This window comes from Equus caballus, chromosome 1 (genome assembly GCF_041296265.1).
Source record: "Equus caballus isolate H_3958 breed thoroughbred chromosome 1, TB-T2T, whole genome shotgun sequence".
Taxonomy (NCBI): Eukaryota; Metazoa; Chordata; class Mammalia; order Perissodactyla; family Equidae; genus Equus; species Equus caballus.
Window position 1 is genome coordinate 41,667,844 of NC_091684.1, and position 16,425 is coordinate 41,684,268.

At 42.4% G+C, this 16,425-nt stretch overlaps 2 protein-coding genes across 3 annotated transcripts in view; one reads left to right on the top strand and one right to left on the bottom strand.

Annotated features, from left to right (window-relative positions):
* PAPSS2 (3'-phosphoadenosine 5'-phosphosulfate synthase 2) overlaps window positions 1-15,682 on the bottom strand; it is a 78,746-nt gene extending 63,064 nt beyond the window's left edge. Inside the window, exon 1 of one of the 2 annotated variants that reach the window (XM_005602385.4) lies at window positions 15,262-15,682. In XM_005602385.4, the coding sequence (XP_005602442.1) occupies window positions 15,262-15,288 (27 nt within the window). In that variant the 5' untranslated portion in view covers window positions 15,289-15,682. The remainder of the gene's footprint in view (window positions 1-15,261) is intronic. The other variant, XM_005602384.4, reaches the window with a different exon arrangement.
* On the top strand, window positions 15,367-16,098 carry LOC111774599 (uncharacterized). The gene is made up of 2 exons (XM_023646843.1): window positions 15,367-15,608; window positions 15,951-16,098. The coding sequence occupies exons 1-2, from the start codon at window positions 15,367-15,369 to the stop codon at window positions 16,096-16,098; spliced, it is 390 nt and encodes a 129-aa protein (XP_023502611.1).
* The last annotated feature ends 327 nt before the right edge of the window (window positions 16,099-16,425 follow it).

The window sequence follows — 16,425 nt, forward strand, 5'->3', positions numbered from 1 at the left end:
CAGTTAATTTAAGCATCATTTTAAGAATTTAAGCTTGATGCGTCTAATCTTTTTAAGCCTAAATATCGGCATTAAATGTCTGCTTTTTCTTTTATTTATTGCATTAATAATGAATAATCTCTGTGAAGATAAGTGCTTTTTAAGTCAATGTATTATTAATTTTTTGAACCTAATGAGACAAAGTTGATCAAAACCCATGATCATTAAAGGCAAGAAATCAGCTTGGGTGGAAAAGGCACAAAGATTATAAATTAATTTGATTCACTCTATGTAATTTTAGATGATAGGTTTGAAATACATAAATGGACCGCATTTCTGCCCCTAAGGTATTTATATATCGTTCCCAGAAATGCAATAGTTACACTGACAACTCAGAAAGGAAAGGCACTCATTTTTGGAGGGTTTTTCCAATGTGAGTTCTTAATACTCAAGTCCAGCAAATGTGACAAGGGAATCTATTTTGATTTCTTCCCATTGCAACATATCAGGTTCAACAGTGAGGTCTGGAAACTTATCAGGAATCACAAGCTATTTAAAAAAATGGGCCACTCTCTTAATTGTGATATGGGAATGGGGTAAATTTCCCATAAACAGGGACAAATAGTCACCATAGCCAAGAACAGCTGACTAAGGAAGAATGGTCTTCAGGTTTTTCCAGGAAGCTCTCTGCTCACTGGGTAATGGCAAAACAGGACATGGATGGCAAGCTTTTAAACACTCCAGCTGGAATATTTAATCTTAAATACTCCATGAGGAATGCAGCAATCACAGAAGTCTGCCTTAACTGGTAAACGGCCTAACGTTTTTGAAAAAAATCTGAAAAGGGCAAATAGCATTCTGAAGTAGAGAAAACCAAGCTGTTACTACCTAGCTAGTGGTCCTCGGGCATGTCACAAGGCTCCACGTTTGTAAGCGAGAGGAACTAGGCTAGGCTGTGGTTCTCAAGCCAGGCTGAACCGAGGGCCTCCCAGGCAGCTTTTAAAGAACCCAACACAGAGTAATTCAATCAGATTTTCTGGGAGTGGGGTCCAGGCATCAATATTTTGTAAAGCATAGGAGGGCTGAGAAACACCGGATGAGATCATCAATAAGGTCCCATTCAGATCTTAATAAATTACGGAAGCATTCAGAATACCAGCATTATGAAAGGAACACAAGAGAGCATAACACTTGTGCAGGTGTAAAGCGAATCCTAACCAGGGACTTACAACACACAAGCATTAGCAGAGAACGATATTCTCAAATGAAACTTGGCTTCCCTATACAGGAACAGTAAATACTCTTGATTAATCAAAACAACTACAAAACTACTCAAGGCATAGAACAATATGAACTATGTCACTATGACATAGAAGTATGTCACTAACCTCTGGTGGCATTTGTACTTTGTAGCTACTTTCAAACTTTTGAAATACATACATGCCAAGCTCTGAAAAGTCAAAGACTAAAATCTTTTTCTAATACAAACTACAAATCAAAGAGTATTAAGCAGTAGATTTTTAATTTCTCACTGAAAAACATCAAGAGATGATATGGAAAAAGCCAAGAGAATTATTTTATGAGGACATATACCATCCTTGTGTTATGGAAGAAAGAGATAATACTAAATGATGACAGCCAGAATCAATACCATGACGAAGTGGGTATTGTAGATCGATTGCCATAAGTGATTCATTTGAATGGGGCCTCAAAAAATAAAAGAAGATAAAAACCCTTCCTCATGTGGCCTGCTATCTTGAATTTTAGCCAATAGGGCATGGGTTCTTAAACTGCAGATAGCAGACATGGGCTTTGTACGGGGTCTGTGGACCCTCATACACTGCACATAAAAATTATGTGCATGTGCCCGCGTGGGTATACCACGCACGGAGGTGTCTTATCCTTTTTTGAGTCAAGAAGCCTGTTGGTAGCCTATGGACCCCTTCTTAGAAAAACATTTTTAAACATATAAAATAAAACACAAAAGATTACAAAGAAAAAAACTAACTACAGTTATCAAAATGGTTTTTAAAAATTACAGCACAGTAATAAATATGCTTCTTTATCAACACATTAAATAACAAGATCTAGCTGTTTAGATAGCTGTGACAACTATCTTAATCGTGTAGTAGCAAAGAGCACAGATATTTTTGTGACATAAGCAACAACATAATGTGATAAGAAAATATCTGTCATTTCTATTGATGACACAATCACAACTTACTGCTAACACTACTGTGGTTTGTTGTCTGTGTTCATCATGAAAGGAAGCAAGAAATTTCTGTGATAGGTCATAAAATATAATTTCCCCACCCATATTCACAACCTCCCTGAATTCTCTGTACTCAAGATGAAGAATCTCTGATCTCCGTCTTTATCCATCTTGAAGGGATTTGTTTATAAGCCTCCGGGAAAGGTAGAACATTAGATCAGAAAGCACTCAATGAACTGGTTTCAATAAGGCCCTGCGGACACAGAGCCCTGGACAGTCTTAAAATAATAGGGAGAAGGTGAAGGGCTCTCTGAGGAGGGACCATAAGGAGAGCTCTATGAATTTCTAGAACAAACCTCAGAAAAGTATAACCCTCCTGGTACTAAAACAAGATAGAAATTTCTTCCATGGCTCTTTACAGGGAGACTAACGTGTCATAACTAAGGAAGAATAACCTCAATAACATCATTAAAGGAAGCACAACGAGTTCCACAGAACCTTTTTAAAAATAATATGTTTTTAAAACAAAACAATAGCAACACACCAAACACAACTCAATGGGGACTCATGAAGGAAAGCCAGGTACTCAGCTTTCTGAATTCAGATGTGAGTGACATCCTGACAGGCCACTGACCTGGGTCAGTCAGTCAGAACTGAACACTGGCCCCACGGTCAACAGCAAGAGGTGGCAAACTTTTCTTAAAGGGTCAGACAGTAAATATTTCCAGCTTTACAGACCATATGGTCTATTGCAAATACTTATCTCTTGTGAAAGCCCCCACAGACAATGTGTAAATGAATGGGCGCCACCGTGTTCCAATCATCTTTATTTATAGACACTGAAATCTGAATTTCATATACTTTTCACATGTCATAAAATATAATTCTTCCTTTGAGATTTTTACCCAACCATTTAAAAAATGTAAAAACCATTCTTAGCTCACAGGTCAGACCAAAACAGGCAGGGGACCGAATGCAGCCCACAGGATATAATTTCCTAACTCCTGGTCCACAGGATCGAGGTCCCCCAGACAGCTCCTTGACTCTTGTATCCTTCTCTTTCCTCGAGCCGCTGCCTACATCAAATTTTCAGGTAATTACTAGGTCCACATTTTATATACAACTATACACAAAGACAACCAGCATGATACAACGAAGACAGACGCGGCTTCAGAATTTTTACGCTCCATGGAAATAAGAAGGCAATCTAGGATGAACTAGCAGCAAAGAATGGTTTAGTTTCCAGTCTCTTCATTAAAATAAACACACACAGAAACATACAAAAAAGGGCAGAAAAATTTGAATGTACAACTTTCTCTAGTTCCAGGATCATATGTTAGTTTTTTAGAAGCCTATAAAAATATGTATAATCAGCTGAATCACTTACTTTGTGTGTTGTAGCCTTTCCAGAACTAGAGCTCCCAGTGAAAACGAGGCCGTATCATGTTTCACAGCACACAATTAACTCAGTACAATGCCAGTAAGAAACCCTTCATTCCAAATGTCATTCAGATGTCCCTGAGCTTCTATCTACTCTGAAACAAAACAAAGTACTAGGCCACTGAACTTGGTAAACTTGGGTTGTCTCTATTATTATATTGGCAGACGAGAATGCCCCGGGGAATTTACCGCTGCTCCCTATTTTAGTGTCCTCATCTATGATTTATAATACTTATAACTACCCATTCTGGGGAGCTGCTAGGATAATTAATAAGAATTTGTGAATAAGCCTTACTGAGCATGACGAAAGAAAGGTATTATGCATACCCAGAGGAATCCCGTTATAATTCAGGGAGGTGGCAATTACCCTCATGGAAACACAATGCACATCAAATCAAGTCTCCTAGAAATGTGTAACTGCGCTCAGAAGATGCTCTAAACTACATGAGCCTAGTGTTCAACACAGGTCCTAGGAGCCCTTCCAAATGCTGGCTCTGTAAGTGTTCCACCGTAGGGTAGGTTTCGTTACCTCTCTGTGTTTTCTTATACTTTCACAATTGGTTCTGGTAATGAGGCTGTGTATATGACACGGGCTCCTTCAACCATGAAAGATTAAATTCTGTGCTGAGCTGTGGAAATGCCAATGAAACCTCTAGCACATCCAGAGAACAGGCCCGTAGCTTGTGGGGCTTTGGGAACTTGTAACTCATGAATGCTCGACTGTGCAGAGCTCACATAACGAACAAGGCAAGGTCTAGAGTTACATGTAAGTCACTGCAATTATTTCCAGGGACACTCATTCTTGAGTATATGCATTCACCCACTAGAACACTGAAGCTTTGTATTATTAAGGTGAAATTTTGGGTTCAATTCCAAACACTACTGTTCCTATAACTGGCCGCGGAGCCTCAGGCAAACTAACATTTATTGCCTTTTAATAGCATTTGCTAAAATCCACATCTTCTAAAAATTATACAACATTCCAAAAAAAACCCTGAGGAAAATCACTTTCAAAGAAACCACATCGTCTTTTTAGTTTCTTCGCTGCATTAATCTGCATCCACAAAGACAAAATTAAAATCTATGCTTAAATAATCAGAATAATCTTCTTCATTATGACAGTCATAGTATCCGTTACATCTGTAACATTAAACGAAGGAAAAAAAATGATTGAAAACATGGTATTGATGGTTAGGAGGCAGTCATTTCCACTTACAGTTGTTTGTCCTCAGGCAAGTTATTTAAGCTCAATAAGCCTTACAGTTCTCAACTATAAAATGTGGATAAGAACATCAACTACTTCATAGGCCATTATGAAGATGAGATGAAATACTGTATGGAAAGTCCCTAAATAAATGCCTGTTTCCTTCCCCTATTTAGGGAACTGCAAAATTGTCATTTATAAGAATTATATATATTTGGTCATTCAGATGGCTGAAATATATTTCTCAGATAAATTTGGTCTTCATCCACAAGTCCTGGCTCACAGCTCCCCAAATCCTTGGAATTTCCTGAGCGATAAACACAACAGGAGCATCTTTTGTAATAACATTTGGTCTATTGTCCTCAGCTCCTGAAAATGGCCCAGGGCCATAAAAGTGAAATGGATGGCTTGTTTATGTCAGCGAAGGTGATCTGTGGACCCCACCCAAGGGTGAGGGCTGGTTGCCAGGAGAACCGGCCATGTGATCAAAGGATTGGAGCTTTCAGAACATCCCCCCCACCCCCCCCCAACCGAGTTCCGGGAGGGATGGGAGGCTTGAGGTTGAATCCAGGCTCCAAGTTCCATGAAGACAGGAGCTCTTTTGTTCAGGACCTCACCCTATGTATCTCTTCATCTGGCTGTTTATTCGTATCCTTTAATATCCTTTGTAATAAATCAATAATCTAGTGGGTAAATGGGTTCTCTTGAGTTCTGTGAGCTGTTGTAGCAAATTAAACCAGAGGAGGGTGTCGTGGTTCCTGGGAACTTATGATCTATAGCCAGTCAGTCAGGAGCACAGGTAACAAACTGGACTTTAGACAGGTTCTGAAGTGGACAGCGGTCTTGTAGGACTGAGTTCTTTACCTGTGGAATCTGATTGTGTCTCTGGGTAGGTAGTGTCAGAATAATTCTCAGATACTGCTGGCATCCGAGAACACTTGTTGGTGTGGGGAAGCCTATACACACACACACACACACACACACACACTTTGGAACTGGGTCCAGGAACCTAAAAAGAAGAACCCAGTTGGATCAACAAGGTACCTTCCTGAACCCTGACGGAGACTTATAATGTCATCAAGAATTAATATCATAGTGCGATGTTTAAAAGGCTTATTAAATCACAGCCTCAACACTGAGAAGAAAATGGAAGAAACCAGGTATTTATGATGACTCAGATTTTTCCATTCACTAAATGTGGCTACTGTGCAGAGACAATATGTCCTTTTGACAGAATTTTGTATCCAAGGTGTCTCACCCTGGGAAGGCATGGTTCCCGTGATTTAATTTCTATACTATCACCACTACTCTCTTCACTTAAATAGCATAACTCCTCTCCAGTAAAGGAGTCCCATCTCACCTCCTACAATTACACCCAGCCAATGCCACTCTCCTCCACATGAGCAACGGGTCCAGCCTCTCACAAAATGATCTCCTCAGAATCAGAATCCAGGCCTTTCTAGTGGCCATCACTGAGACTATGGCCCAGGATTGCTAAAAACTTGGACGTTCCAGACCTATAATTGTAGAATGAGACAATTCCCCAAAATGTTTCATCCAATCATGGAAGGTGCCTTTTACAATCTCCCTATTTCTAGTCACTCCTTATTGGTCCCCAGTGAAATAGAAGCATTATCTGGTTGCCAACATCCTTAAGCCTTGACTTCAAGTTGGGTCAAATGTGAAAAACACATTGGTGGCCCGCTTTCCTTTTATCATCTACAAAGCACAGTTATCACTTGGCGCAAGCATTAGCAGCTGTGGCAGAAACAAGTCATTCTGTTCACATTTGCTGAATACTGACATGGTGGTAAGGCTAAGCAAGAAAAACTATTACCCACACTTGTTGAGTCTGAGCACAAAGAAAATTTATTTTCCAATTATTCACTTTATGTCACAATAAGGAAAGAAACGTTATGTGATGACAAAGGTAACATGCATTTGCTAGTGGGAGCCAGTCGGTCTTTTTTAAAAAGTGCTGGGGAACGTCTCTAAATAGAATTCATTATTATTATCTTGAGATATTAGCAGTAGGCAGCTGCCAAAATATTTTACAAATGAAGTAGTAAAACATTGCTGTTACCTACCCAGCTGTGTTGGCTACTTGGCCTGAAGTCTCATTGCCTCTGTGAAATAAACAACTTACTAACCACAGAAGAGCTAATAAGATTTTAGCTTCTCCTAAGGGTAACTCTCTAAAGATTTCCTTCACTTAAATGAGTTCCTGTCTGACTATTTGTTCACAAACTCGCTTCATGAGATGGTGAGGACTCAATGAGTTAATACGCAGGAAACCTCTGGAACTGTGACAGCCACAAAAGAAGCGCTCAATGCCGGTGATAAGCAAGTCAAAACAGAGGAGTAACTTTCTAACAAAACATGCTCTAAAAATCACAACTCCTGAGAAACATGCAAATCCCACAGTTGAAATTTTAATGTCTAGGTTTTATTAGATCTCTTCTTATTCATATGGCTAATTTAAACACAATGAATGAATGCAAAAATTTTTCCTCAAAACTTTGTTGTCTTAGTGCCCAGGGGTCCAAGAGCTGTAATTACTCATATAATTTAAGAAAAGACTCTCTATTGGGACTCAGCAACTTAGGTAGATATATGTGGCAGGACCACACAATTACTGTAATCAACTTTGTGGTACTTCACAAATTTATGAAACAATGGAAATGGAAGGGTTAAGAGACAAAATGGGAAATTCTGAGACCTACAACAACTAAGGCTTTAGTGTGGAACTGAACTTGGCCCAACTCTCGCCTAATATAGTTTTATCTGTATGGCACATTATGCAATCATTGGCATCTTTTTTTTTTTTTTTCATAAAATGATTAAACCTTTTGAGAAGGCTTAAGGAAGTGAGCAAGGTTAGGGGAGTGGGCTGAATTTTCTAAAGAGAAACAGGCTGGCCGACTAAAACTATTTCAAAATGGTAAAGGTACATTTTTCAAAGACTGCTCTTTAGTCTGTATTTTCTATCTCTAGAGTGTCAAAACAAAATGCTAAGGCTAAATCAGGGTGTAACTATGACTCACCGATAATCGACTTGGGAGCGTTTTTTTTTTTTTTTCTTTTTTTTTAATTTAAGGAAAATATTTCCCAGTAAATAAAAGAAGAAACAAAGCTGTAGAAAATGGGTAGGGCCTCTTTCAAAGAGCATGTGATAAAGAGAAAAGTGCTAAGTGTGCAATTAGGAGGTCAGAGTTCCAGCTTAGGGCCAGTATTGAGAACAGCCGGCTGGGAAGATGGCCCTGGGCTGTAGCAAAGCTCTTAAATACTGTGTGTCAACTGTAATATAAAGGGCTTGAAGGCAGCTCTTAATTTTCCTTCCAGAAGTAAAATGCTAGGGTTCTTTAAAAAACATATTTTTAAAGTAGGAACAGCCTGAATAAAAAGTAAATAATTTAAAATTTTAACCTAGTAGAAAAAGGAATTTAAAAAATATATACAAAGTCAGTTGGTATTTTTATTGCTTTTGGCTGAAGGCCACGGTAAGACCGACTGGGCAAAAGGTTGAAAGAATATAAAGGCTGTGGGTAGGGTGTTGCAATTAGAAAAAGTAAAGGCTATGTTTAGAATATACTTTAAAACAGAGTTTGAATGGGCTAAAAATCTATAATTAAAGACTATAAGGCTTTGTAGCTATAGCTAATTATGGCAGGCGCAGTTCCTGATTGGGTCATTCAATAAATATTTAGTGAATGAAGTGAACAAATACATAAGTGAGGAATTGACAGGAACTAAAAAGGGAAGGGATTTTAGAGACCATACGGAAAACAGAATAATACACAACAGGACCAGCAGTGGAGGACCAAAAAGTTCATTCAGGGTTTTTATGCTTTTTGGGTTTTTTTGTAAGGAAGAGTGGCCCTGAGTGAACATCTGTGCCAATCTTCCTCTATTTTTGTATGTAGGTTGCTGCCACAGCATGGCTGCTGAGGAGTGGTGTAGGTCTGTGCCCAGGATCTGAACCTGTGAACCCTGGGCTGCTGAAGTGGAGCACATGAATTTAACCACTATGCTACTGGGCAGGCCACTCATTCAGATTTTTAATAGTAGGAAAATTATGAAAATAAAAATCATCACCAATATCTTGAGTTGACGATTTTGCTAGAAACTGGGAAGGTATGAATTATCCATAAATAAATAATGATTGGGGAAGGGTATAGGTGAATGAGGTAATAGGGATAAATCAGACTTTATTGTAGGAAGTTTAAGTCACTGAGTAAGGTCTCCAAATGATTTTTAAGGCACACAGCAGCATAAATTAAAAAGAAAAGGTAACTGTGGTATTATTAGACTGGACGTAGATGTTTAGTGGATAAAAATTAATACATTTTTATAGCAAAACATATAAAGGAGTTGTTAACTAGGTATTTAAAGCAAATATTAACCTGGCATAGAAATAATCATCTTTAATGATGTAGCCTTTAATATAATGTAGTCATGTAACTCTTTTAGAAAAGCTTTATAACAGGTCACAGGCCATATACTTTTATTGCCAAAAATTAGTATTTGGTGCTCACAGACTGAGCTTGTCATGTTTATGACGCAGTCATGCTTCCACAATACCAGTTACAGCAAAATCAACTTCAGCAGTAAATTCGAAATGCAGAAACAATTGCTGATAAGATTTTAAAGGAAGTCACACCAGCGAACTGATGGAAGTCTTTTTATACACTTTGTGTTATCAGAAGCAAGCTATATTTCAAGTTTTAATACAGTGGCTCTCTTGCAGAGAGAAAAAATATTTCCATCTGGTGAACCAATTTATTCTAAATTGAAAAAATTATTTGGCGATCGAAAATGCCAAAAAGAGGAACAAGACCAAATTTGCAACAAATCCAGTGTTGTTGATTAACCAATGAACCTCCTGAAAAGCTGTATTTAATCTTTATTAGAAGCAAAGGGAGCTTAGATGCCAGTGTGAGTCTGAAAAGGAGTGGTGTCCTGTGCCTGGTGCCAGGCTTCCGGAGAGAGGGGACAAAAAGCTTTGGGGGCTCTGAAAGCAGGGGGCACTCAGTGTGCTTCTGATCCCAGAGAGACCCCAGGGGAGAGGAGGCATGGACAGATTCCAGCAGCCCCTGGAGCTCCTCAAAGTCCCAGAATGGTCACATCAGAGAAGAAGCCCAGTTCTCACACTTGTGGGAGCACTGGGGAAGTGTCAAGGATCTTAGCCAGCCTCACTGAGTTTCCCCCAGAGTTGTGCCAGAGCAGCACAGTGACCTTAGAGTACCCAAGGGGAGCACAGAAGAAGTAAGGAGGATGTTGAAACTGAAGGGTGCTTTCATACAGGAATGCACTTGAACTGGACCAACACTAAGGATGAGACAGGACAACGCTCATCTCTAAGGATGCTTGCACAGGCAGAGGCCACCAAGGCATGGTGAGCACTCACCACCCCAGGCCTTAGTGCTTTGTAGGGAAAAAGGATTAAATTAAATATTTCTGTCTAGCGATTTGACTTAAGTTTACTTGTTCCTAAAGTGCTCCCTTTATAAGAATGATACAGGTATGGTAAGGTGTAGGTACGATATGAAACGTTAACGGTACACAGGAATCGAGAAGAGGCAGAGATTAATAAAAAAAATGCTGGTTATAATATAAAATAATCCAATTAAAAATATCAAAGAGCTCACAAAACAGTAAGAAACTGCCAGACCAAAATCTTTGAGAAGACAGGAGCCCAAGAGGTAGGCAAGCAAGGAGACACTTGGATCCTGATGGGGGCAGATTTGAACTGAGTTTGACAGCCTCACAGGGGAGGTGAAACAGAAATCAAAGGCAGAACCCACCCAAGTCGGGAGAATAAAAAGGCCTTCCTTACATTAAGCTGAGGCTCCTAAGAGTCACACCCTCAAAATAAGAGGGAACCAGAATAAACCCACTTCCCACCCGAGAGACTGCAAGGACAGCTGCCTTGGCATTGAAAGTACATGTAGGGGGGTGGGGTCCCTGAGAAGGTGTATTCACAAGCTGGCCCTTGTGTGCAAAATCGCAGCTCCAATTCACATGACCTGGGTCGTCTAAAACACGTTCAGAGGTAAATTTAGTTTGAAGTGGTCCCAGACTAGCAGTGCCACCACACACCTGGCAGAAACAAAAGCAAATCCTCTGGAAAAAAAAAAAGGCCATTCATCCTAAGCCTCAAAGAATCTCTACAAGTAATTTTTCAGTGGTCATGACAAATATCCAGGCAAAAATAAGCGAGCATCCAAAAGCACAGATAAGAGAGGAGAGGAGGAAACCTAAGAAAAATATAGATCCCAAAAGCAAATTCATTCTCTAACATATTCGGCAGCCATTTATGCAACAATGTTTATTGAGCAGCTACTCTGTGCCAGGCTGCAGGGTGCACATGCCATTTCAGCCGTCATCTGAACAAATCACCCAGGAGATGAGAGGTTAGTTGAACTACCATTATGTTTATTTACCTTTAGTTTCTGTATTTTCCTAAGGCTTCAAACGCAAGGACAAATGAGTGCCCATTATTATTTAGTGATAGATTGTGAAATAAATAGTAATCTCCTAGGACTGAGATTGACATCGTTCATTCCTTTCCCAGACTCTCATTCCCTAAAGGTTCCACGTTCAAGTTAAGTCTAATCCCCTAAAAAACCACAGAGCCACGTGCATTAACAGAAATGTGATGGAAGACAAAGACTATCTCAGAGACCTAAAACGCAGGTTAACATTTATCTTCAATTGTAAATGTTCAAACAGATGATCTTGGAATAACAGCACGAACTAGGACAACATTCTTTCAGGTAGATCTGGAAACAGCTGAAAGCACAGGAAGGGTGGAGAGAAGTTAGTCCAATACTGACTTATATAGGGATTGTCTTTCCTGGGCAACATCTTGACAAAATCTTACTGACATTTGGGTTACTCTGCTGCGTCCACACCAATTATCAACCTTTGTCTTCTCTCCAGCTTTTCACAATAAGCATCCAAACTGTCAGCTCTAGACTTCTGCATTTGTTCGCTCTTATTAGATATTCTGGTAGTTGCCATTTTCTGAATCTTCAGAATGGTATGACCTGCGCTTGCTTTCTTCTCCTTGCTTGCCAAATCACGACAGTGATTTGGTGTAATCAAATACACCAAATGTGGTGTAATAATAATGATTACAACAGCGACTGCATAGAGGGGACTTCCTCTGCACCTGGAACTGTATAAGCCACTTATTAGGAGTTATTTACTCCTCACAACGATTTTAAGGGGTAAGTCATTATTACCACCATCTTACAGAGGAGCAAACTATTGGCCAGAGAGGGTACATCCTGAAGCAGAGATATAGGGGGAGCAAAAGCATGAGCTCAAAGTTGGACAGATCTGAACTTAAATCCTGCCCTGCCCCTGGCATTTCTCTTCCCCTAGAAGGAGACTCAGTTTTCTGGGGTGAAGGCTGCCACAGAAAGGAAATGAAATACAGTGTGTCTGAGGGCCTGGCCTCTGGGAACTGCTTGTTTCTCCTTCCTTCCAATGGTTACTTATCTGGAAATTCACGTCTGGCATTTGGCAGCATCTTCAAATAGTTTTAAGAGTAGTTACTTCCAGGAAAATAAGGTAGTATTGCCCAGAATTTTTAAAATGATAAAAAGGTAGATAATCTCTTACATTTATGGAGAGCTTTAAGTTCTCAATAGCCTTTCACTCCTTCTCAACCATTGGCTTGTTTGATCCTTTGGAAAATATTTAATATCTCAGTTGACTTTTTAGACTGGTTATCTACAGGACATAATAACATCGTCTGTGGGCCTTGAAAAATGCTAATCCAGGGAACAATGCAAGAAGAAAGGATCAGGTCTCTGCCTTTCTTTCCAGTCGTTGAGGCGATCTGCCCCTTTCCTTCTCCTGGGTACCTATATGTGTGTGGGGGTGGGAGGTGGCCAGAGCTGGAGGTAAGTCAAGGGTCGGAGGGAGGAATGCAACATGTAGCTGTCAGGTTGCCATGGTCAGGAGGCCTAGCACAGAAGGAATATGCTCCCTTCCCTTATAAAAGAACATTGCATTTTTTCTCAAGTTTGTGATAAAATTATCCTACATTCTCTCATTTAAACCAAAACTATTTACTCTTCTTAGAGTGGTCTGAACTTAAAGGTTATATTCATCCACATACTGTGGCAAAAACCCCTGGGAAAGGTGTATTCAGCCAGGTAGACTGCCTGGCACACAGTAGGGCTCAGCAAAGATCTGAAGTGACTGCAGTGACTGAGACGTGTCCTCTGTTGACAATGGCAGAAAATAACGCGACAATTCTCCGTGAGGCCCTGAAAAGGTCAGCCCAACCTTGTTTCTAAGAGAGCTTCCTAGATTGGCAAAACTCACTTCTCAAACAATTGGTTAGTTCGGAGCTTACACGTCTGGACAGATTTTGTTTTGGCCTACAAGATTTCAAAATACATTTTGAGTTAACATTTAATGGTTGAGAAATTTCATATGCATTTACAGCTGGCTTGCTTTACCCCATAGTATCTTTCTGGACCATTTGGGAACTCGTGGTGGTGCCTGGATTATAATCATGTTGGCTAAATAAAAGTTCAGGAGTCCTGTTGGCTGTTTCAGGTGTTAATTTAATCCTATACAGAACACACATACACCCCAAACAAACAACAGAACGTTCAAAATGTACCAGTGCCAAAACGAACCCTCTGGGCCTCAAATTTCTCACTCTCTGAGAACTGACTGTGCGGTTCCCGCAATCATTTTGTAAAGTCCTGTTCTCAAACCCTCCATTTCACAGGCTCTTGCTGACTAGAGGCATGAAGCGGAAAGAGCACCAGCCCCTTTATTACTAATGCTTGAAAAAGCTCCCCCACCCCACCAGAACTGGAAAGGAATTCTTGATGCAAGCAGGGAAAAATAATTGAAACTCCACCGATACAAAAAGCCACTAAGTGCCACAGCAGCTTGTCATTTAGAAGACATCATTTAGAATTTTACTGAAATTAAATGAAATAGGAATGTAACACAAGTGATTTTCACTTGACTATATTTTGAAATATATTACAATACTGAGAGTCTCCCACTCTCAAATCCCTCCTATAGAAGGCAGCTGGACCCCTACCATTCTCCCTTTTCAAATTGATGTTGCCTTCCTCCCGGCCCCTCCTGCTGGTCCAGTGTGGTCCCCTGAAACCACAGAGCCCTCACTCCCTTTCCCTTGTGCTCAAGCCCACACTGCTAGTCCCCGAGGATACCGCCACTCTCCTTCCCAATTCTTATTTTTTTTCATCTCTCCTCTGGCCCACCACAAATACACTTCAAAGATATTTTAGTGCTAAACATTATAAGATAATAGTGATAATACTATTACACACACTACAAATGCATTACATTACTAATACATTACTCATAATAATAGGTGCTCAATAAATGTTTATTACTATGTGCCAAGCACAACTATTTGAGAGAGGTCAGCCGATTCCATAATCACCATAATCTTCTGAGGCTTGCAGGGTGGTGTTAAAGAGGAGTGCTCAGCAGTTAGACTGCTGGTTGGGATCTTAACAAGGCTTGCAGAGCGTCTCTGGTGTGGCCCAAATGCTGCCTACAGGGCGCCTTCCAGCTCTAAGAGTCTGTGATTACTGCTTCCATTGTTAAGGATGCAAAATTTATAGGAGCCCCGATTGCTAAGTAGGAAAGGAACTTTTCTTTTTGGCAAGCCCTCTATTTTCCATAAAGGGGATGGCTCAAATTCATTCCGAATAGAACAGAGCCCTCTCCAAACAGTCCCCTCATCTCACTCCCCCAAGCCGAGTCGTCCCCCGGGACTGAACTTGAAGTGCCACCCGGTGCCAATAGGGAGCTGAACGAAGCTAGAAGGTTAAATCCTGCCAGAGTAGAAATTCAATTTCCTCCTGTAAGTCTAGATAATTGCCGTTTCCTCTATGAATGTCTGTCATTAACGTCCACTCCAAGGAGGTTCCGTGGACAAAACCCCAATGACTGTCGCTGACGTGTGCCCAGCGACCAGACCTGGCAGATCCTTAGTCAGCTCAACCCACCACCCGCTCGACCTGCGAGGAGATCATACAGGAGAAAAGGCGGGTCTGGAAGAGCTCTTGGGGAAGAAAGGAAATTTCCTATCTCTGGTCCTTTCTCTTTATCGGGACCCACTTTGCAAGCTCTGGGGGGTCTAACCCGGCGTGACGACTCAGGAGCGCAGGTTCCCAGAGGCGCGGGGTGGAGAGGGACTGCCAGGAGAGGGCTTCCCGGGGAGTCCCGGCCGAGCCTCGCCCTCCTGCTCTCCCTCCGCCGCGCCCTCCTCTACCTCCCGCTCCTCCTCCCGGCGCCCGAGCCTCCGCGCCGCGGCTGCTCGCCTCCTCCCGGGGAGGGTGGGATCCAAGTGCCCCGGCGGGGTCGCCGCCGTACGGTTGGAGGGGAGGAGGAAGGCAGGCGACTCGAAGCCTACCGTCTTCTGCTTCTTGAGCCCCGACATACTGGCTGGCTGCGGCTGTACCCGGCGAGCTGGAACTCGGAGCCCGGCTCCTGGGAGCAGAGACGCGAGGACGCGCAGATGGCGGTGGCGGCGGCAGCGGCTGCTACCGAACTCCGGGGAAGGAGGTATAAAAAGGCTCCGCAGACACGTCGCACTTCCCTTGACCAGCCCCCTCCTCCTACTCCTCCTCCCGCCGCGCTCCTCTCCGCCCCGTCGGCTCCGCCAGCAGCGCCCAGCCCAGGGGACCCGGCCGCCGTCTGGGCGGGGTCCCCGGCGCGGCTCCCTACTCGCGGGAGCTGCTCCGCCAGCCCAGGTCCGAGGTAGGACGGGTTGGCCCGAGGGGCGGATTGGCCTGCCCCGAGCACACCCCCGGGTCAAGTTCACCCTCACCCTTCCCACGCCCGGCGGGTCACAGCGTCCCCTTCCTCCCACCACCCCCGCCCCCCCACCCCCGCCTCTTCAAGGAGGCCTTCCTGCCTCTGGGACTTAAGGGCTTAGTTGGTTAAGAGCAAGGATGCTTGAAACTGCCAGGCTTGTTGGCATGATCCTCAGCGAGTACCGACGCCCAGCTCGTCTTCATTCGCGGTAGTAACAGCGACTGTTAGTGAACATTTATTGATCCTCACTCTGCGCCCTTAAGCCTCATGCGCCCCCCGTTCCAGGCATCAAGTCCTACTTTCTCCCCATTTTACAAATGAAGCAAGTGAGGCTTTCAAACTTTCTCAAGGTTATATTCCACCTGAGGGGATTCAAACCCGGGCTGTCAGCCTCCACAGGACGGGCTTTCTGCACCAGTGTCATCATACATGATGAAGATAAAATCACGAGGGTAGTGCTTGCCTGCGCCGTATGAATCCGGCACAGTGCTCAGGGGTTACATGAATTCACTCCTTTGGAGCTCACAATATTTTCCTTATGTTACAGATGGGCCAGCTGAGGCACTGCCCCTCCTCACGAAGTCAATTAAGCAAGGCCAGCCCCAGAAAATGACCGAGGGCAGCCCAGCGACTTTTCAGTCCATCCCCCAAGTACTCTTGTAGTACGTCTGTGTGTTCAGTAACTAGGATGGGCGCTGTGGGGAAAGGAAAAAGGAGGCCCAAGTTGAGGTTCACAGCCTAGACCATGGGGCTGCAAGGT

What these genes read in the sequence shown, in the direction of transcription:
- LOC111774599 (XM_023646843.1), top strand. Translation starts at nt 15,367, where the DNA reads ATGGCGGTGGCGGCGGCAGCGGCTGCTACCGAACTCCGGGGAAGGAGG. An exon ending in TCCGCCAGCCCAGGTCCGAG is followed by an intron (nt 15,609 to 15,950) that starts GTAGGACGGGTT and finishes CCCCCGTTCCAG; the next exon opens with GCATCAAGTCCTACTTTCTC.